Here is a 23,995-nt window from a genome sequence, read left to right as displayed (position 1 = left end):
CAACACAGTTTGCTTAGCTGGATAACTGCTCAATGTATCTTGAAATAGTTATACAAATAGTTTTTAAAAATTCTAATTGCATGTGTATCATCATGCTCTATCTCGAAAGTACTAAACACTTACTTTTCTCTCCATTCCTTCAGTACCCTGTTTGAATAAAATTGTGATGCATCATTCATCTCCTTGATGTATGGCGAAGGTGCTGGGCTCTGTTAACACAAAGTATTGCATATTTAAATAAAATGTATTCTAAAAAGAAATTATTTTGTTTTGTAATTCAAAACGGAAATGGTTGCCACTGAATTTTAAGGCAAATAATCAAAGCATGAAAGTCAGAAACTTTATATGGTGTCTCGTCAGGAAAATACACATTTATAAGGAAAGTTTACGTACGACAGTAACCCATCCTAAAGCAGCAATACTCTCACTAACTGCACTCAGGTGGAAGAAGTGAGGAGAATCTCTGTGTTTCTCACGGTACTCCTGAATAGCCTGAATGTGAGTAGATGTTGGTTTCAGAAGCTCTATATTTTGCATCTGATTAGGTTCTTTTGACTGAGCAGCATTTGTCAAATATTGTAACTGGGCCCTGCAAAATAAAATAAAAAGTAAATCATACTGAAATGTTTGCTACAAATCTCTGTTCTACAATTTCAAAATCTGATGATACTAATTAAGTAGATCTCTGTCAACCAGTGTCAATAAAATAGATACAATTAGTATTTTTCATTTTGGGGGGATTCTTTGTTCAATACTATTATCTTTATCAGCATCAGCAGGAGAAGATGATAATTTGTAAAGTGTATTAAAAAAGGTAGTTTTATCCATTTGAGTGGAGAAGACCATGGCTGTTTTCATAAATTACTCTGTAGGAAATACCGCAATCTTCCACACTTGGGGGTGGTTGCAGTATTTCCTACAGTGTAATTTAAGACAGTAGTTTACAGGCTAGTAAAATAATTCACTTTTACAGGTGATTGTATGCTGCCCACTGTAAGCAGTATATATATTAACAATAAACTCTGGGCTAAGAACGTGTGAATTTAATTACAGTACATTTTAATGTTGGAAAGCTTTAGGAAATACGATTTGTGAAGAAAGTGACTGTACAGACAACAACAATTGCAATGCAAATGAATATTTATACTTACTGAAATGCCTGACTGACAAGGTTAGCGTGCGAGGCAACATCACCACCTATTTGCCCCGAAAGCTTCAAATAGGAAGCCAAAGCCCCTTGTATTATGTCATTATATCCTGCAACACTCATGTTGGCACGGAGGTTGAGGGCAGATTCAGCAACTTCAACTGTTTTCTCTAGGCGTGTCGTTACTTTCTCCAAACGATTTATCAGTACTTCGAATTCGGCAGAGGAGGGGCGACCGTCTGCTTCACCTGTGTAAACAGAAAAGAGAGCGTACATAAATCACTGTAAGTTTCAGAGTCCATATATTTTAAACATATACGCGACTGAGAGTTACACACTGTTAATTATTTTCTTGTTGTTCTTTTTACATTAGGTCAGCACATAGATCTTGAAAGAAATGTAATGAATTAGGCCTAGTTAAACAGGGGTCATGCAGGTCATGTCCAGAAAGTAGTGTGCTGTGATTCTTCAGACTTTCCCGGTATTGTATTGTTCACCAATCACCATGACGATGGCTAAAATCTCGGGCTAATTGCTTTTGAATTAGGCTAAGAAAGACACCTGCAATAATATGTCGTTAAATGCTGTCAGATGTGTTATGATTACTGTGGCTTGTTGGCTAACAGGTATACGTATATTCGCGTGACATCGGGCTCCGTGCAATGAACGGAGATTTGCAGTACGGATCTCGCACAGGCCGCACCTGGCAGATGTCTGACCCGAATACACACACCATGACTCACGCCGGTACTGACGTTGCGCAACGAATGATACGTCGGCTCCAGCTGTGCAAGATTTCTTCAAAGATCATAGTCAGTTTTATAAATTTCTGTTCAGTCACTTGCGTATGATGTTGCGCCAAACAAAAGTGTCGGTTTATAACGCGGAACTGTGCAGCATATAACGCTGTGCTTCGCGGGAATTTCTAATAATTATTTGACAACGTAATGATGTTGGCAGTAAACTCTTCGTTAACCTGGTGTAGCTCACATCGCGCGGTCGCTTTTCTCAAACGCTACGTGATGCAGCTGGGAACTTTTTTTTTTTTTTTTTTTTTTTAATCTAACCGTGAATACTGAGGTACACAGAAGGCGAATAAGCATCAGAAGAGTCACACGGGCTAATAAATATCAATGACGTGAAGTCCTCGCCATAATTCATCGTGAGATGGAGACACTGATGATCTTGCATGGACGACCACAGATAGAATTTCGGTCACACGACACGAACTCTTCGGCGGGTTGGCCGCTGCGAGATCATATTCCAGCTGATTGTGAACTCATCTACCAAAGAAATACAAGGTAGAACCATAGATGATGAAAATGTGGAAAATAAGAGGAAAACGCCAGATGACGTCATAGTACGGCGCAAATAGAACACACGACACAACGGGAGGACTCACCCACGAAGAAGCTCGCAGCACGCCCACGGGCAGCCGGCGCTGTACTGACTGAACCGCGAGCGGCGCGCGCCGACGGCAGCAGGCTGCACCCGCTCGCCACTGATTCACGCACCTTACCGCGAGATATTTTAAGGCGGTGGTGAAGACTGCCGTTAGCTGTGCGCAAACGCCGTGCACACGCCCACGCGATCTCGAACGGCTCCCGGCAAGACCACACGCGATACGCATCCCTAGCCCGACAACGACAATGATACATCGATTGCTAAATTTTCCTTGTTTCACCCTTTGACTATGCTAGTCTATCTACACGGGACAGGAGGAGGAAGCAACCCGTCTTTTTCCGCATGACTTCTCCCATAGGTAAAAGAGCAACTATCCACACGTCCTTCACTGTCTTGGATTTAACGACTGCGGCGTCAGGGTACATTAGCATTTAAAGAAAGACGGGTGGCTTCCCAATATTTTCTCTTTAACGTTACCAACAAGTTGTTAATCACGATACTCCTTCATACCTGCCAACTATTCGCGATATGCGTCAATTAAAACGACAATTTCTATGGATACTGATGTAGATCAACCTCCCAATATCATTCACCATTCCAAGCGGTTAATAATTTCCGTTATTTTGGCTGCAGTATTGCCTCTCTAGCAAGAGGCATATCGATATGCGCATCGGACGACCTAGTACAATGGGAGCTCTTTAATGGCTCTGAGCACTATGGGACTTAACATCTGTGGTCATCAGTCCCCTAGAACTTAGAAATACTTAAACCTAACTAACCTAAGGACATCACACACATCCATGCCCGAGGCAGGATTCGAACCTGCGACCGTAGCGGTCACGCGGTTCCAGACTGAAGCGCCTAGAACCGCACGGCCACACCGGCCGGCGGAACTCTCTACCCGAATGTGACTCACAATTTCCACCATACTTCTCACAACATCGACTGTGTTCATGGTACGCAGCGGAAGCGAAGATTACTAACACCGACCTGGAATGATAACTAACTGCTTTCTACATCTGATGCTTGCGGAATATTTTACGAGTTTCTTAGATAGACAGTATCAGATGAATGACGAAACATTTTTGCAGAAGGCACAGTGCAGTAGTATCCCAGCCAGTACGAGACTCAGCTGATGCTGCTGGCTGTAACAATTTCACGGAACGGACCCGAGCAGCTTACTGCATGATATAATTCTCTAGAAGGCTGCGCGCGGAGAGAGACCAGTGGGACGCTCAAGGTTTAAATTCAAGGGCTCCTCCAGGTATGAGCTGGAGATAAAAACATAAAAACAGACTTATCAGCTGCAACTACCGAAAAACAGCTACTACCAGGAACTCGCCAGAATGGGTCCTGAATGGCGTCACTGCTTGAGTGCTGGGATGCGACGGTACTTCTACGCTCGACTCATCAAGCTGGAACCGAAGTCCACAAAGATTCACATTCAATTGGGAAAGATTGATAGGAACTGACGATGTCTGTTCAGCCATAATTGCAGACGTCACAGCACTGTCAACTGTTAATACTAGAAGCTGTGATCATGCAATAAATGATCACTGCAGCGAAAATGAAAGAACATAGCTCCCCTCGACGTGATCAGAAGCGAGGCGTTATCTAGCGCTGGGCAAAACTGGGGAAAGGAATTGTCCACGATCCTTTTCCAATTATCATTCTTCTATCAGTAAAACTGATTTTGAGAAAGCAAGGAAGTCCCTGATCAAGCTGGTAAGACATGGATCCGAGCCCTGGTTCTCTCCAGCGCGACTCTACAGTCTTCTGCAGCGCCTCCTAATACGGCAAATGTGTTTAGAATGGTCACATCGCGTTGCCCGTTGGCATTTTGGGTGTTCCACCACCAACATTAGTATCGATGCATAACGCGTAATTTTTGTAATACACCATTTAAGAGTTTGCGTGATCTCTGTGTGAGTATTCCCTAAAGTGTTATCTTCTTATTGTCACTTCTACTCCCCATCTACTCCATTTACCTGTCCATTTTTACACTGTTTTTCTCTTTAATAAGCGTAGGAACTGTCTCCCACCAACGACGTACTTAAATTCGTACTGCCTAGTACGACGTGGCTAGTTGGCTTAGGATGCCAAACTACAAACCCAAACTCCTGGGATTCAAACCTCACACGATGCTGAGTTATTTTTTCTATCACTTACCACTGATTTCACCCCTGACCATATTCTAAGCTGTACCGTTGTTCGGATTCTGCGCTAAATTGTTGGTGCACAGTATAGGTAACTGGAGTAAGAGAGCCATAATTAAAGATTAATCGTCATCAGACGTGCGACATTCGACATTCATTGCTGGATAAGTCCGCCTCTAGAATCCATATGTTACAGTCTTCCGTTTTATGCATCATGTCCGCTACTACATGTTTCCTAACACCGCCTTGCTAGGTCGTCGTCTCGGGATGTTTCTACCTGTTTGAAGCTAAACAACTGCCTGTCACCGTTGGTCTGGCTAAATGTCTCGCCCACTCCCATTTCATTTCCAATACAGTCACAAATAATTACGTATTACACTTGTGAGTGTTCCTTGTTGCACATCTTTGTTTTCCTGAGTCTCTTAGCAACACCCATACGTCTCTCCATTGCTCCCTGAGAAATCCCGATTTTTTAACGGTTTTTGCATTAAATTTCCACGCTTCAACTCCATTTATGTCAAAACCACCCATACACAATGATTCCTTTTCAGATAAATACGTGGCTCGTTTCTTTTTCTTTTTTTTTTCTTCAAATTCTGTCCATCCAACTGTCTTCAACTGCCTTAAATGCAAAAACTCACCAACAGCTTCTGGGACTTTAATGTTGAGTTTTACTATTTTCTTATCGATATTTTTAGTCTCATTGTAATTAACTTTCATGTCTACTTTAAAATTTGCTCTATTAAGTTGTTCCGTTCGTTGGGGAAATTTATTCGCACCAGAGGCAGGCAAACAGTACTACGTCATCAGCAAAGCTAAAGAGGTTTGGTTACGTGCCATTAACACTTACTACTCCTCCGTTTTACGAGCTTAAGGATCCGAAATCATCCTCTACGTCTGCTTCAAAGAAGAGTTTTGGTAGTATGGAATCCCTTGCTTCAGTGTTTAAAGTCTCATCGAATTTAACAGAAGTGGAGCACTAAATTGACATGGCAAGGATGATGAAATTAGATAGGAAGCACACCAGAATTTGCATGTAGCGACTTAACGCAATCATGGAGAAACGAAATCACGACAGCAATACGGCGATTTGAGCCCACCTCGCCGCGTCTCCACACAGCATATCGCTTGATCTAGGGGCAACACCCCTGCCTTCTGACGTAAATGTGTCGGGTTCGATTCTGCGCGTTGCGTGACACATTATCAACGCGTATCAACACAACAGTCGACTGTTTTCCATGGAGTTTTTGCTTAGGTCCCTTCGGTAAGCAGCCTAGTTATGAAGTATAAATGCCACCTCGAAAAGCTGATATTTCCAAAAGGTATCTGCAACTTAAAATTTTCATGGGTAGTAGGGAGAAAGACTTTCCCTTAAATTTGCAGACTTGTAGAGCCTGGCCTGATATCAGAAACGCTAAGGTAAATGCTAGTTTCATTAGTTGTAAGAAATTGATCGCCGTTCCCCAAAACAAGTCTACTTTAAGTAGGAAACACTTTGGCTACATACTTTATGAACGGCAAGTGAATGATGCCATTTGAAATGTCGCAATTAACACGTGTGCATGTTAAAATAACGTTGTTTAAAATTGAATGTTAGGAACTTTTCTTTGAACATATTTCAATAAGATTTTCTAGATAAAAGCCGTCTTCTGTCGAGTCACTGTCACACTGAAACTGCATGGCTTAAAACTTAACAGAGAGATGAGTCATCACCATGAAATAAAGTAGTCATCCCATGGCGAATTTCTTATAGGCTTATTTCTTTCCTTTGTCAGGGAATGACTCGTATGTCTTGTAACTGGACAATCTCGTAAGTATGTAGTTCTTAAACACCAACATACGAAAACAGTCAGGTAATGCCAGTTCCTCAATTAAACTGCAGTCTTCACAACAGTGGTACGCTGGGAAGATACTTGATGCTGCGGTAAACGCAATTCAGGTTCCAACGTGGGGTGTGCGCTAGTGCAATCGGCCTGTCATGCGGTACAGCCACTAGCGCTATTGCCTACATACTTTTACCGTGAAGTAGTTACTTCTTTAGCACACACGACCAGTTAAGCGCCGCTGCTGTTTCTGAAATTCGCTAAATGCGTTTACAAAATACAAAACTCTTTATTCCTTGAACAACCCTATGTAAGTCCTCACATTAATATAAAGAACACTGATCACGTTGCTGTAAACGAGAATGATACAGATTAATACACGCAATGTACCAATAAGCAGACCGGACACTGCACCTTTCTTCTACGCCTTATTCATTACTTCTTTACACGGAATTTTTACGATTTTTTCGCAGCAGCTTACTACAGTAATGAAAACTTACTCTTATGGACTTTCTGGTATTTTCCATTGTTAAAACCTACTTATTCTCCTCATCAAGACAATATGAAACAATTTTAGTGTGTAATAGGTGTAAGATTACAGACTCTCCTATTAAGCAACTTGGAAATGGTAACTTAGAAAAGACTTCACGAATGCACTAGCTTTATAAGTAATGACTAAATACGGCGGAGACACTTTTACCTTGCAGATCTATTCGGAAAGTGAAATTTCGAAGGGTAAACCGGCGGCATATGATAAAAGTTATATCCTTTGATTCGACACCGCACCGCCTGAGAACAAAATTCCTCTGCGCAATGCATGTCACGTGCATCGCTTTTAATTAACCTACAAATAATGCAGAGCTCAGTTTCTATATACACTACCTGAAGCATCCAATGGATATGGTCGGATGTCAATGTAACTGCAAACAAGTAAACAACATCGCCGGGTGTGTAAAGGATTAGAAGTGCAATTCTCTGTGAAGGGTAGAACGGCTACCATAGTGCATAAGTGTTGGTCATGTTTAGTGTTGTTACCAGGTTCCGGTAGAATATACAGGGTGTTACAAAAAGGTACGGCCAAACTTTCAGGAAACATTCCTGACACACAAAGAAAGAAATTATGTAATGTGGGCATGTGTCCGGAAACGCTTACTTTCCATATTAGAGCTCATTTTATTACTTCTCTTCAAATCACTTTAATCATGGAATGGAAGCACACAGCAACAGAACGTACCAGCGTGACTTCAAACACTTTGTTACAGGAAATGTTCAAAACGCCCTCCGTTAGCGAGGATACATGCATCCACCCTCCGTCGCATGGAATCCCTGATGCGCTGATGCAGCCCTGGAGAATGGCGTATTGTATCACAGACGTCCACAATACGAGCACCAAGAGTCTCTACATTTGGTACCGGGGTTGCGTAGACAAGAGCTTTCAAATGCCCCCATAAATGAAAGTCAAGAGGGTTGAGGTCAGGAGAGCGTGGAGGCCATGGAATTGGTCCGCCTCTACCAATCCATCGGTCACCGAATCTGTTGTTGAGAAGCGTACGAACACTTCGACTGAAATGTGCAGGAGCTCCATCGTGCATGAACCACATGTTGTGTCGTACTTGTAAAGGCACATGTTCTAGCAGGACAGGTAGAGTATCCCGTATGAAATCATGATAACGTGCTCCTTTGAGCGTAGGTGGAAGTACATGGGGCCCAGTCAAGACATCATCAACAATGCCTGCCCAAACGTTCACAGAAAATCTGTGTTGATGACGTGATTGCACAATTGCGTGCGGATTCTCGTCAGCCCACACATGTTGATTGTGAAAATTTACAATTTGATCACGTTGGAATGAAGCCTCAACGTAAAGAGAACATTTGTACTGAAATGAGGACTGACATATTGTTGGACGAACCATTCGCAGAAGTGTACCCGTGGAGGCCAATCAGCTGCTGATAGTGCCTGCACACGCTGTACATGGTACGGAAACAACTGGTCCTCCAGTAGCACTCTCCATACAATGACGTGGTCAACGTTACCTTGTACAGCAGCAACTTCTCTGACGCTGATATTAGGGTTATCGTCAACTGCACGAAGAATTGCCTCGTCCATTGCAGGTGTCCTCGTCGTTCTAGGTCTTCCCCAGTCGCGAGTCATAGGCTAGAATGTTCCGTGCTCCCTAAGACTCCGATCAATTGCTTCGAACGTCTTCCTGTCGGGACACCTTCGTTCTGGAAATCTGTCTCGATACAAACGTACCGCGCCACGGCTATTGCCCTGTGCTAACCCATACATCAAATGGGCATCTGCCAACTCTGCATTTGTAAACATTGCACTGACTGCAAAACCACGTTCGTGACAAACACTAACCTGTTGATGCTACGTACTGATGTGCTTGATACTAGTACTGTAGAGCAATGAGTCGCATGTCAACACAAGCACCGAAGTCAACTTTACCTTCCTTCAATTGGGCCAACTGGCGGTGAATCGAAGCAGTACGGTACATACTGACGAAACTAAAATGAGTTCTAACATGGAAATTATGCGTTTCCGGACACATGTCCACATAACAGCTTTTCTTTATTTGTGTGTGAGGAATGTTTCCTGAAAGTTTGGCCGTACCTTTTTGTATAAGGGGCGTGAACAGCGTTAGATGTTATCACTGTCAAGGACACGGAGATGCCGCGTACTCGTGTTAGTGGTATCAGCACCTGACGCACTTTGAAAGAGACCTCACTGCAGGTTTTCATTTGGCCGGCTGGCAGAACTGTGCAACATCCACGTTTGTGGGGCATTCAGATAAGGCAATAGCCCGATGTTGGACTGCAAAGGGAACCTGATGTCAGGCACACACATTGTCATGTTTCTGGTTGATCAAGTTTGACCATTACGAGGGACGATCGCCGTATTGGGCACCAAGCACATCGTAGTGACCCCTTCACTTCTGCGCCTGCCAAGTAATGGACTCCCTGCAACATTGGTCGGGGCTAGCAAAGCCATACTAAGGGAATTAATGTCGCATATGTAGGCTGCCACTAATACCACGATACAAACGGCTGCTTTTGAAGTGAGATTTTGACCGGGAAGCACGAAATAGTGAATGGTGTCGCAATGTGTTCAGCGATGAAAAGCGGTTCTGTACTACTGCGGATGACTATCGTCGGCGAACATACAGCAACCTAGAGAGAGGTGCCGTTCTTCCAGTGTTTTGGAATGGCAAAGCGGTGCGGGGAACCATCAGGCAAGACTCGAGTCATGGCTGGTAGTGACTGAGGGAACTTTGACGGCACAGCGATACGTTACGTTACGGTACGCCACGGACATCCTGCATCCTCATGTGTTTCCTCCCACGCGACAGAATCGTAGTGCCATTTTTTAGCAGGACAATGATTTTCCACACGCGGTAAGGAACTATGAACTGTCTGCATGGTGATGAGGCACTCCCAGGCCAGATCTGTATCCGACAGAACATGTGTGGGACCAATTGTAACGCCAACTCCGTCCCAGTGCCAGAATCAAGGACGAGGTACAAAAGTTGTGGGCCAGCTTGCCTAAAGAGACGATAACGACAACGATGATGATAATAATAATAATAATAATAATAATTTCCTGTGTATCAATGGCTTGGTGCAAGTCTTTCAGTTGGACGCCACTTACGGGACCTGCATGTCCCTAACTTACCCCTGTTATCCAATCGGGGAAAGGAGGCCTACTGTTAACATGGAATCCAAACCATCTGTCCTTTCTGTCGACTCCTCACAAAAAGAGATGATACAACGGTTTCCCAAATGAACCAGTGCAGACATTTAGGTCAGGGGGAGTGCAACTTCATACTGACAAGTTGGATCATACTGCCAAGTTCTTAGTAAATTTGACTATTTTGTAATCACTGAAGTAACATCACGTACCCTTCAAATTGTGAAGTTTCTTTTCTCTTCCTCCTCCCCTTTCGGGTGTTTAACTTTTCGCGGTAGGCAACGTAACTGTAGTTACAAGGTACCTCTGGCGGCGGAAAATTTGTTCGCGGCTATTTGCGTTTCTCATACAAATTGCAGCGATTGTAAAAATCTATTTGTAATAGCATATTTTTTGTAATGAGTCACTATATTGTCGGAAATGAGCTCGCTGGCAGTGAAGTGCGAGTTCGGTTTTACACTAACGGGGAAACAAATCGGGCGTCAGCGGATTATTTCTGTATTCGTCTGCAGTGATCTGGATAAAGCTCGGAAGAGTAAATAACTCAGAACGGGCTGTGCACGAAATGCATCCGGCTCCTCGCGCTACTGTCTCCGTGGTGAATTTGGCAGAACTTTCAATGTAAAAACGTGGCAAGGTTGGGTTTCCTATCACTTCCATATTGGTTCGATCGATATCTTATCAAAACACATAGTCATAACTTGGAATTGTTTTTTAATGTTTGGATACATGTGAGATTTTGGATTAAGTTCTGATCTCAAATTATGAACAAAGAATCACAGAAGTTGTCAAAGATGTCACAACCGCTATATCATTCTTCATCACGTACGAGTTCATTTCTATTCATTTATTTTCTTCAAACACCTAAGACGTCCAATCACGAATTCAGGCGCCTCTTGGATCGTAATATCCCATAATCACGAAGACGGAAAAATTAACAGAATTTTTTAGTCAAATAAAAGCGTACAGGTAACTGTTCTTCCACCGCACTATTTATGGGAAATACAGAAAGAAGGAACTCATTCTGTAGCTACTCAACAACAATTTGTAAATTCGGTAAATATGGGTATTATGTAGTACACTCATGAATATCCTGATAACAGTTTGTGTAGGAAAAAAACAAAAAAAAAAACACTTTCTTTGTAGCATTTAATTTTACACGGATCGCTTGTGTTCTGAATATTAATAGTTAAATGTGAGCAGCAGATAATCATGCTAGAAGAATGGGAGATGAACTGAATTAATTTCATCTGCAAATCACGGAGAACTGCACAGCAGAAAATGTTATTCTTTGTTTACAAACCACTTAAAATAAACTAGTTCGTTCACAGATAACTGGTAAACTAATCTTTTCATAATCCTTGCAAGACCAGTATTCTAGGGAGCACTAGTGTATTCCTCAGTTGACATTTTCGGAGTTCACTGTCTTAATGAAAAATGTGCTCGAGGTAGGCCACTGTATTGAAACTTTAAATACCTTCTCTACAGCGCTTTTGTTACTGTTGTTAGTATCCCACGGGACATAGCAAATGGTTAAACAAACGGTCCTATCACGATAGTAATAGCCTGTTAAAATATTAGAAGAGTCCATCTTTGGATACCACATGTCCTCTTGCGCGCTCCAGTAGACTTGTCAACTGTAGCTGCCGAAGTACGATCATATTTCGTCGGGACGCTCGCAGCGTGCCAAGTGAAATGGAAAAATAACAGCCTGATGGCGAAACGCGCGGAGGTTCTTAAAAGTGACGTAAGGGCGCCACTCGCCACTGCTGGCTGTGATCCCGGCGACGCCGGAGGAAGCAGCTCTGCTGGCGGGACCGGCGACCGATGGTCGCACACAAAGCAGAGCCCCGAACAGCCCTCTAGGGGTTTCCATACATGGCCTAATGCAGTGATTCCCAACTTTCTGAGGCCGCTCATACTTGAGTGCAATCAGATATTAGCTGGTGCACACACCCCCCCCCCCCCCCTAAACATTATCAACATTAGCGTCAAAATAAACTTTAAGACAAAAAATAAATTTCTCTGAACACTTTTATTTTTGAAATGACGAAAGGTAAATGGCATTCAGTAGTTATATGTGTCTTAGTAGCCCATGATTAGTAGCTAATGATTCAATGAGATAATTGGCGCTGATTCATTCTAAAAAGTTTTTTTAACACAGTGCTGTAGGAATTTTCGGTGAACAGCGAGCACTACCTGCAACTCTTTCCCACAAAAGAAAGTTATCTATCACACTAAGCGCAGACACTTGTCACAAAACATGCTTCCTCTCCCTAGCAGCACTTCCTTCACCCACATTCAGCACCCCCGTTTAACATCGACGAAGTTGCAACGTGTGCACTATATGTTTGTGAATCACTTGACTGCTGGAATCCTTCCTTCAGAAATCGCAGAAATTGGAAGATTTCCGGCTATCAATATTTTGTCTTTGACTAATGTCACTGTCTGTGTGTAGCGTGTGGACTGTGTGTGTGAGGAAGATGTTTATACATTTGCTTTACAAGCTTGAACCTCCACCACAGTGTGTCAGGCATTAATGCTAGGATTTGAAAGAAAAAAAAGTAATTATTGGTAACTTATGTAAACGGTAACACATTCTTACAAAACAGTGATAACAGTAATGGTCTTTTAAAAAATTTCATTTCGTGACTGAAACACCATAAATGGAATCCTTTTGTTTTTATCCCTCAGATAATTTCATAGGTTGCGAACCCTTGGTCTAATGGGACTCGAAGCGCATATTGCGCTGCTGGGATATGCAAGGTCCTGTGGTTTGTTGATGGCGATTAAGCATGCATAGACAGCATTTACAACTGCCATTGTTGCAAATTTTCACCATTTGATACTTGATGGGGAGGGGAGAACAGCTTATAAGCGTACGTATCAGGTGTCGCAGTTATTCATTCAAATTAATACCGGGGACTGAGAACGGGAGAGTGCGTTTGGAGTACAGTACCACCACACGGTCGCTGGTTTATGAAGTTAGAGCCTCTGTCCTAGCCTCAGACTAGCGAACGACAACGTGCAGCATACAATGTGCAAGTTTCTACAGAACAAAATCCATTAACTACAAAAGCCTGTGTTCATCTAGAACGGTTCAACGTCGTGCTATGCAAATATGCCATGAGTTATTTGACCCCCATGATCTCCTTCCTGTCTCAACAGACAACGATATTTCGCACTCCTCGACAGCAAGTTACCAAACCCAAACGTGCTGCAGTATGTGTCTCTGTGTACCAGATGAGTAACGTAGTTCCGATAAGGCAATGTGGTGTTGCAAGAGCCGTCTGGCAGCCACGTTCGGGAACCCACAGATGGGGTAAGGTGGCGCCACGAGTTGGGCGCCGAGGTTACCCGACGCCTCTTGTCTCGATTTCATCACTGTGAACATACAAGGTAGTTCGTACATCAAACCATAACTGGATCAGAAGAGGACTCCACCACAGTAATTTCTATCGTACTACTGCCGTTCGGTATACACCAAGAGTCTTTAGAACGTGCAGTCAGCATCTTGTTCTACACACAGTGATGTCAGTTGGTCGCACATTCGAGCAGCTCATGTAATACAACAGTTGCCTGTATCATATTAAACGACTGTCTCTGGTAGTTTTTCAAACTAATTTACCTCGGCTAACACAAAACTATGGCGGACCGGGATTGTAACCAGAATTTCTTGCTTTCCTGTGGTCTAATGGATAAGGCATCAGTCTCCTAAATCTGGGAGTGTGGGTTCGAGTCCCACCAGGAGTACGAAAATTTTTAATTTGAAAACAGATATGATCTGAAAGCACTCTTCGTAACTAACGCATTCGACTGCTTGCAAGTTTAATAAAGGTTCGAGCAGCCGCCTTAATCATTAGGCTAGCTGAGCGTGCCTGCAGACCTGGTTCAAAATCTCAGTGTCAGTGCTGTGAATGTTCCGTGGCATCACAATCTGCGCTCTAATGTGTGTGTGTGTGTGTGTGTGTGTGTGTGTGTGTGTGTGTGTGTGTGTGTGTGTGTGTGTGTAGGGGTATGATTTCTCTACCTCCCGTGTTAGAGAGATCCAACAGTTTTGGAATAAAATGTATATAGGGACGCTCTCAACGGATCAGGCCCAGTGGTGTGCCAAAAATGCTATGGACGTGACACATGGAATGGAATGTGAGTACAGCCGGCGCAATGAATAATGGTAACAATTTCACAATTCCATTTCTTTTCCTATATGCTCGCTTATTTCGCATTTCAGTGTTACAGCTGTAATAGTTTGGCATGTTATCAAGGGAAAACTGACAGAAGAAGCGATGATGATGGTTGTGATGGTTTGTGGAGCGCTCAACATCGTGGTCATCAGTGCCCATACAAGTTCCAAATCTTTCCATTTCCAGTCTCGGCACTTCCCGAATGATGATGAGATGATGATGACAACACAAACACCCAGTCGGCGGAGAAAATCCCCGATCCGGCCGGGAATCGAGCCCGGGACCCAGTGATCCAGAGTCAACAACGCTAACCACTAGTCCACGAGCTGCGGACATTGAAGAAATGACGAGATACTACAGCACACTAATCTTGCTTCCTTTTTCATCCTGCTCCGCACTTTTTTCCCCTTTCTTTTGCTTTTTGTCTTGTACTGAGATCAAATCAACGCCTGCTGTACGAAAGAATACGCCTGCTGTACGAAAGAACGGAGCTACAGACAGGGATACGTTAAGCTAAAAAATTGTGACCATCATACACTTCCTTATTTCTTACACATCTTGAAAGTTGTATAAACCATAGACCAACAAGATGATTCGGAAAACATACTAATTATTAAACTGGATATTACTACAGGTCACGTACTTACAAGCATAACGGTAGTCCTCCTAACAAAGTATAAGCTGCCCATAATACATATAATAAATTTTATGTGGACACAAATACACCAACAGTTGTAATACATTCCCAACGCTACTGACCATATCACTGTGTTTCAGGAGACGTGCTTTGTGAGACATATAATCGAAGTGCCGGCAGTCAGCATCCGAACAGCAGTTGAAATATACTATGTTCCCAGTATTCTTCTTTTTTTCATTTCTTATTGTTCGTTTTCTCGTCAAACATTTAGAGGCTTCACAACGAATAACCCGGAAAGCATAAAACAAGTTTTATCGTATATTAATTCATCGTTTTTCAAATTGTAGTAAATGACATTTGACGATTTACTGTTTGGCTGCAGGTTAAATACTTTAGTATGGTGATGAGGGAGCTGTGCGACTGCAGCGTAACGCACACTTATAAACGTACGCGACTGTTCTCGGGAAGATTTAGTTTACAATGCGCGGATAGATAATCTGATGATGCAACAGCAAACATGGAGGCACACAGAGGTTTTAAAATTACGTTGTAAGAGTGTAGTGCACTGGCGACGCACCAATACAGCCTCTCTAGCGCTGCATGCAGTCGGCAGCGATACTCACGTCTTGAACCATTGCCGTTCTTTTTTGCCGGGTAAGGTTTCGGACCAAAGTGTCTTCTGGGAAACTCTGCCATTTTGACAAATTAATTCCTCACTATGCCATTGGAAAGTAGATCACTAAATGGACAGCCGTTAACGACACCAGAACCAGGAAAACGTCTCTGGACTTAAAAGGTCGGAAATTAAACGTCATTATCCACTTGAAACGATAAGATACTGTTTCTCATGCCAGTACTTATCAGTTATTTGGGATTCGCCGTCTCTTCTCTTGACCTTCAGCTCTTAGCCCCTAACCGGCAATAAACAGAACGAACGACGACTATGACCATTGTTCCCCGACTGGTGCTTCGATTATTTTGCGCCAGAAGTATGTACTTGCCCAGTGCAGGAGTCGTTAACGACTCCTTTGATATGTAGTTTCAGTTTCTGTGCCATAAAACTTACAAACATCTGCGAGTCAGTTTAGCTGCACAGATATTCACCACGATATACTAACTATGGCTCCCATTTCTCTAGTCTAGAGTGGCACTACCTGAGGGCGGTGAAGCTTGCTGCATTCTTCTCCGCTACGCCAATTCTAAAAAAAGTTGGTGGTTTGAGAAGGGTTATTTGTTTCACTAAATTTCAGAGCACAGATTAAATCCAAGCAAAATATCACACACACACACACACACACACACACACACACACACACACACACACGCACGCACGATGGTCCGGGGGTGGGGGGTAAACCGGGATATCTGTCCCGGGCGGCAATTTCAGGGGGCGCCAAATTCATATTCTTGAAGGAAAAAAACTTTGTTTCACAAAGCACCTAACATCCAGCGCACACTGGTCTATCAATTATTCATATGATTTTGAAACGCATCCAGCTGGTTTTTGAATATTTTTTAATAAATTCTAAGTTGATTTCTGAACGAGTCGTAAGTTGGTTTTTGAATGCGTTCATAGTGTACAGTCATAAGTTGAGTGGTGCATGTGATGTGATGTGTCAGCCAGGGGAAGCTCCGTCGCATCTAGAAGTAAAATACTTTCCCGCATGGAACGGGACTATAGGAAATGAGTAGAATAAACCCAAACGGACAAATGCCAATCGCTGTTCTTTATGTGGTTGATTGGGTGTGATAATGATCAGCATTGTTATAATTACTAGCGAAGTCCACAGATTCGGAATACCAGAGTGGAAAAAAACGACTAACAGGAATAACAGGTATGCGCAAAACTATAGACCTATATCTCTTACGTCGATCTCTTGTAGAATTTTAGAACATGTTTTTTGCTCGCGTATCATGTCATTTCTGGAAACCCAGAATCTACTATGTAGGAATCAACATGGATTCCGGAAACAGCGATCGTGTGAGACCCAACTCGCCTTATTTGTTCATGAGACCCAGAAAATATTAGATACAGGCTCCCAGGTAGATGCTATTTTTCTTGACTTCCGGAAGGCGTTCGATACAGTTCCGCACTGTCGCCTAATAAACAAAGTAAGAGCCTACGGAATATCAGACCAGCTGTGTGGCTGGATTGAAGAGTTTTTAGCAAACAGAACACAGCATGTTGTTATCAATGGAGAGACGTCTACAGACGTTAAAGTAACCTCTGGCGTGCCACAGGGGAGTGTTATGGGACCATTGCTTTTCACAATATATATAAATGACTTAGTAGATAGTGTCGGAAGTTCCATGCGGCTTTTCGCGGATGATGCTGTAGTATACAGAGAAGTTGCTGCATTAGAAAATTGTAGCGAAATACAGGAAGATCTGCAGCGGATAGGCACTTGGTGCAGGGAGTGGCAACTGACCCTTAACATAGACAAATGTAATATATTGCGAATACATAGAAAGAAGGATCCTTTATTGTATGATTATATGATAGCGGAACAAACACTGGTAGCAGTTACTTCTGTAAAATATCTGGGAGTATGCGTACGGAACGATTTGAAGTGGAATGATCATATAAAACTAATTGTTGGTAAGGCGGGTACCAGGTTGAGATTCATTGGGAGAGTGCTTAGAAAATGTAGTCCATCAACAAAGGAGGTGGCTTACAAAACACTCGTTCGACCTATACTTGAGTGTTGCTCATCAGTGTGGGATCCGTACCAGGTCGGGTTGACGGAGGAGATAGAGAAGATCCAAAGAAGAGCGGCGCGTTTCGTCACTGGGTTATTTGGTAACCGTGATAGCGTTACGGAGATGTTTAATAAACTCAAGTGGCAGACTCTGCAAGAGAGGCGCTCTGCATCGCGGTGTAGCTTGCTCGCCAGGTTTCGAGAGGGTGCGTTTCTGGATGAGGTATCGAATGTATTGCTTCCCCCTACTTATACTTCCCGAGGAGATCACGAATGTAAAATTAGAGAGATTAGAGCGCGCACGGAGGCTTTCAGACAGTCGTTCTTCCCGCGAACCATACGCGACTGGAACAGGAAAGGGAGGTAATGACAGTGGCACTTAAAGTGCCCTCCGCCACACACCGTTGGGTGGCTTGCGGAGTATCAATGTAGATGTAGATGTAGAAAGATTACATATTATCTTCTCGGTGTATCCAAGAAAATGAAATTTTGACAGAAAATGTTTGCCAGAATAAACGCGGCATAACTGAATCTATGATTCTGGCAGCGTTGGAGAAGTTAACTGGGGGAAAAAGTTTTCACAATGGCAGGAACAGTTATAGAATTAGTGACGACAAGATTGACTGTTAGAACGAATGAGGAGAAGAAACGGGGACATCACACAAATTATGTGGTAGAATATGACGATTCCAAATTTATATAAAAATTTCATACTAACACTTTTCGATCTCATGCTTGAGAAACTAGGGCGTATGACTGAAACGTGAAACTATTTCCTAACATAAAACTTTTTGCTTGTAGTAGGCCCAACAGGCATTTGATATTGGTATTTCGTGAATTATGTTGTTTCGTGTTATTTATGTAAATGAGATACATAAAAATGACCATTTGTGCTAAAACAGATTCGCTTACTTGGCTTGTGTTACAACTGGTGCAATATTTGAAAGGCTTATTCCGTTTTATTTAGCAGACAGTGACAAAATAGACGTAAACAAATCGAGAAACCTCACCATTATTGGATACTATTCGCATCATCAGATTTTTCAATATTATACAACGACATTTTGATTTATCAAGTAACAAAACGTTCGATGAACTTTGATGAAGTAATAGATTCTTTCGCAGAAAGAAAAGCACGCCGTGTAGCAAGATTAGAGAGAAAAACATGCTGGGACCGAAGGGTTGAAGAAATGTGTACTGTCTTGGTTGACTCTTGTCTTTACAGGTTTTATTTTCCCTGTACTTAATTTTATGTCGCACAAAAGAGAAAGTTATTAGCTAATAGGCAATAAAGAGTGCAAATTTTCAGAAGAGTTCTTATTCTCTCGGTCACAAATAATCCCACCCAGTATCAATTGTGAGCTTCCCCCCCCCCCCCCCCCCTCCTAAAGGGGGATAGTATATCAAACCGGCCTACCCGACTGGGAGTAGGAGAGGCACCACAGGACATTTTGATTTCCACTGTCCTTAATATAGATTTGAAGGCTTGCATTACAAAAACATAGATGTTTGAATTCCACAGAGCGAAATAGAGTGACGTACGATAGAAGAATGCTGTGAGAACAGGAGTGACACTTAGCTTTGGGACACGTAAGACCGAAAAACATTCTTACATTTCCTCTAAAGCATATGTATTATATGTCAAACCGTTTAGAAAGATGTGCGCTACAAAATGAAGATATGTTTGAAAAATCTGTTTTCCTAAATTTTTGGCATTGTATCACACACACACACACACACACACACACACACACACACACACACACACACACAGCGTTTCGTTTCTAAATACATGGATATGTCTTCCAGACTTCACTACGAAAACCTCTAATTGCTCAATTACTTTTTTTATTGTCAAAACCTACAATCAGCATTAGTTGTTTGCCGCTTCTGCATTCCACAGAAATTACATTTCTCTTTATTCGTCATACTGTTCACCCTCGCCACATTCTGTGAAAGATCTTTCACGGTTCAGATAAGTGAACTATGTTGTTTGTACACAATAGTCGACAATGTCGGTCAAACCACAGTGAGGCACTGGTAGAGAAACATCAAAATTTGCGTCTCCATTGAATCAACCGATATTTCAAACGGTTTTGTATGTACATAACAAAACTCTACATAGCTCCATAATTTCCATGTTGAACGAAGCAACAGCAATCATATAATTCACCCGCTATACCACTGTCTCTATATACTATCAATGTCAAACGTACTATCATCAGCGCATCGGCTTTTTACGTCGAGGTTACAGCGTCAGTGCGTGTAAAGTCCTCTGTAGTGAAAGCTGACTGCGACGACGGGCAGGTGGCGATGGCAATGGCAATGAAACGTTAACCCGAAAATAATAACCAGTACCGATCGTCAAGTGGTGAACAGAAGAAGAACTGTAACAGTTTTACAAATGAACCAATGCATCTCTGCACCTATGCAGAATCGCACAGGATGAACAAAACAATAACGGCCAACAGAGCTATTATCTCCACACACGTCATGAGAACTGTCACGAAACCTGATCAGACGAGTGGGACGTTTTAATCACTTATCGATCTGGATTCATAAAAGGCAAAAACTCTGTGTCAGGACTTCCTAATGAGGGAACAGAAACCCAGCAACAGTTCTAATCGGGAAGAAACCGCGAATCAAACGCCGGTACTCATTTTCAATTTATTCACACGCCGTGCATCAATAGCGCATAAATTGCTTCCCCGCGCGGAAATATGCCGAATTTGTGAACTACATACTGGCGGCTAAAAAGCGTTGTTCATATAAATATATTGTACGAACTAGCTCATGATAGCTACGGCTATGAAATAAATGGAACAGTTATCATTAATTCTATTGCTTGATGCTGCAAGTGCTACATTGTTAATCCATATCAAATGTTGGTATAAATACACATAATAATAATAGGTATTGTAGATACTGAACTTGTTAATACACAGTCTATACATTAAGTTGTAAGCTGAACATTCCTTCATCTATGGTTGGAGTTTGACCCATAGTAGCAAAAATTTCAGTCTTCAACAAGATATACAGGATGGAAAATTATGAAATGCAGTGGGCCTGGAAGATTTAATTCTTAGGGAAGAGAAACCATTCTCTGAACTGGTGACAGTCACGATATTTTGTCCAGGCAGGACAAATACAGCAAATACTGAACAGAAAGGGGTGGGGGAGGGGGAGCAGGAGAAAATATCATATACTTTTTTTCTAAAGTGAATCACTTCACAGCACTGGCAACTGGACCCACTGTAAATGCTGTAAATTTTGTATGCAGACTGTGTGGTACGTAAATATTGTTACTCACTGAAATATTGAACTTTGATTCTAGAGACACAGAAGTTTCACCAGGTACTCTATTTAGGAAATGATACTATACCCAAATAAAATATCACCGTCCGTTATTTAGTTTGCAACAGATGAAATGTTGAATAGCTTTAGCTGCTGCATATGAAAAACGTAATAAGAAAGCTGACTGCAGCATTAAGAGTGGTTTAATGCTTTTATTGCGTATCAACCGTTGTAGATTAACTGCAAAACGAAAAACAAATAAAATTTAGACTGGCTACAGCAAGAAAAGAGTTCTGAAGAAGAGAAATTTGCCACAATCGAATACAGACTTAAATGATAGAAGACTTTTCTGGAGGTATTTGTATGGAGTGGCGCATCTATGGAACCGAAACGTGGTTAATAAAGTTTCAGATAAGAAGAGAATGAACGCTTTTGAAATGTGATGCTACAGAAGAATGCTAACGATTAGATGGGTAGATGGATAGATTGGGTAACTAATGAAGAGGTACTGACTGGAATTGGGGAGACAAGAAATATGTGGCACTTGAAGCAGATTAGAAGGATGTAGGTTGCAGCACTTAGTAGATCATGAGGCTTGCACAGTACACAGTAGCGTGGTGAGCTGCACCTAGCAGTCTTGGACTGAAGATGACTACCACGACGACAAAAACTACTACTACTACTACTACTACTACTACTACTAGTAGTAGTAGTAGTACTAGAACAATAATAATAATAATAATAATAATAATAAAGGGACCCGAATGAGAAAAGTTTAAATATAAACCTGAATGTGAGATGGTCATAACCTCCAACTCGCTATCAGAATGGTAAACAGACGATGAGGTGCCTTCTACATGAAAACGTTAGAATGAGGCAAGAAATCAGTACTTGAATGCCATAACAACAGCAGATTTGTCCTCAGAGAGAATACGTCATTCCGCGGAAACAAAAGCGACATTCCAAAAGTGACAGTAAGTGAGCAACTCTCCTTCCTGTGGCATACCTCTACTTGCTTTGTAGAGCACACTGCTGGTAGTCTAGAAGTTTCGAACATGATTCATAACACACAAAATTAAAAGTTAACAGTATTGAATACTTTCCCGTGGAACAAACGCAGAAAATATGAACAAAGTTTCAGACTGCAGAAAATAGTCTCAAGAAAAATAATCAAAATAGTAATCGCGTTCATTGGAAAAATATGTACATGTTTAAGACTTAAACTGCACCACGTCAGTAGATTGACAAGTCAATTACACACACAAAACGACCTACATAATTACTGCGTAAATTGTTTTAGCCATGGACGTAGCACAAGGCCTGGACAGAATTTCTATTTACCAATGAAGAATAAACATCAAATCTGTCAAGGAATAGAATTGCAGAATATATTTCTTTAGGAGATTACTAAAACAAAACTTATTTGAAATGGAATAAGTTTTGCTAGGTGGGGGTCTACTTAGGTAACAGAGTATGGGTTTGTCAAAAAATGTAACACAAGTAAATAATAATAATAATAAAGCGCACTGACCCACTAATAAAACTTGCCATCGACTGCCTTTTTTGAGAACTCCTAGCTTCTGCACTTTTCCTTCCTTCAGTACTCAAGGCGAGATTGCTCCCGCGCTCACGATATGTTTCACCAGCTTTGCTTACTAGGCAAGGTAAACTTTCGCCATGGGACAACACAGAGCATATTCTCTGAACTGCAATGTTCTCCTTTAAACAGCAATATGTTTCGTATTACATACGTAACCTCGAATAAAATATTTATTTTCCTGCAGAACTTCACACCAAACCTCTGCGTTGGTCAACACTACCGTCTTATCCTTTTACTGACTCAAGATCTCACTTATCATGGATGACAGATTTTTTATATAGAAGCAAATGGGAAGTGGGGTACACAAGATGGAAATCAAATATTATCGTCATGGTCTTGAACAGTATAACACCAGCCTAATACAACTACTAAATAATCTCATTCTGGAACTTATTTTCAAGAATGTATCAATCAACGAACCAGTATTGTACGCAATGGATAAATCGATACAGGTTGCATTGTTTTAAACACATTGGCCTTGTGTTCGGTAGGATAGAGGCCCTGACCTCGATCAGTCATAATGATTTAAGTTTTCTATGGTTTCCTCGTAACACCTGGGGCAAATGCCGGGATGGATCACCATGGAAGGTCGCGTCCGACTACCTGTTGCACCCTCATCACAATAGATGACAACTACGATAACTACTACTACTACTACTACTACTACTACTACTACGGCGGCGGCGGCGGCGGCGGCAACTGCTTGCATACAAAATGCTGATGAATATTCCAGATTGCAGAGGAGGTACTTCGGCAGATGTATATACTGATGAGCCAAAACATTATAACCACTGCACACTATGACGTTGGAAGCCGCCTGGGGGCGTTGCGGGGACGTGACGCGGTAACAAAAGTATGTAAAACGGAAATGAGCGTTTGGCGTCTTTGGCCGGGAGGCCCCTGGCGGGGCAGGTCCGGCCGCCTTGGTGCAGGTACATTCGACGCCACATTGGGCGACCTGCACCCCGGAAGGGGATCAAATGATGAAGAAGACAACATAACACCCAGTCCCTGAGCGGAGAAAATCCTCGACCCAGCTAGGAATCGAACCCGGGCCCCTTAGGACGGCATTCCGTCACGCTGACTATTCAGGTATCGGGGAGGACACAAAAGTATGTAAGCAGAGCAGACACGGAAGGGGGTTCACCCTAACCAAGATATGGGCTGCAAATGGGGAAATCCATTGAGATAAGCGACAGATTATTATTATGCAGAGCCAGTGAACGACTATCTTGAAAACGGCGAAGCTGGTCGCATGTTCACGTACTATGTCGTGAATATCTACGGAGAGAGTTAGAAAGACAGTGAAACTACCATTAGGGGCTAACTCTTCACAGATCGCGCGGTTCGGAAGCTTGTC

General features: G+C 42.3%; 1 protein-coding gene across 3 annotated transcripts in view; it reads right to left on the bottom strand.

Annotated features, from left to right (window-relative positions):
• Nucleotides 1-23,995, bottom strand: part of LOC124782512 (adenylyl cyclase-associated protein 1) — a 266,157-nt gene that overhangs the window by 60,697 nt on the left and 181,465 nt on the right. The window contains exons 1-4 of one of the 3 annotated variants that reach the window (XM_047253946.1): nt 2,550-2,652; nt 1,152-1,395; nt 394-589; nt 124-209 (exon numbers count right to left, since the gene is read on the bottom strand). In XM_047253946.1, coding sequence (XP_047109902.1) covers nt 124-209; nt 394-589; nt 1,152-1,270 — 401 coding nt within the window. In that variant the 5' untranslated portion in view covers nt 1,271-1,395; nt 2,550-2,652. Of the gene's footprint in view, nt 1-123; nt 210-393; nt 590-1,151; nt 1,396-1,485; nt 1,869-2,549; nt 2,653-23,995 lie in introns of those variants that run through there. The other 2 variants (XM_047253948.1, XM_047253947.1) reach the window with 2 other exon arrangements.

The sequence above is a fragment of the Schistocerca piceifrons genome, chromosome 1, assembly GCF_021461385.2.
Source record: "Schistocerca piceifrons isolate TAMUIC-IGC-003096 chromosome 1, iqSchPice1.1, whole genome shotgun sequence".
NCBI lineage: Eukaryota > Metazoa > Arthropoda > Insecta > Orthoptera > Acrididae > Schistocerca > Schistocerca piceifrons.
This window is presented reverse-complemented; position numbering and strand designations above follow the sequence as displayed.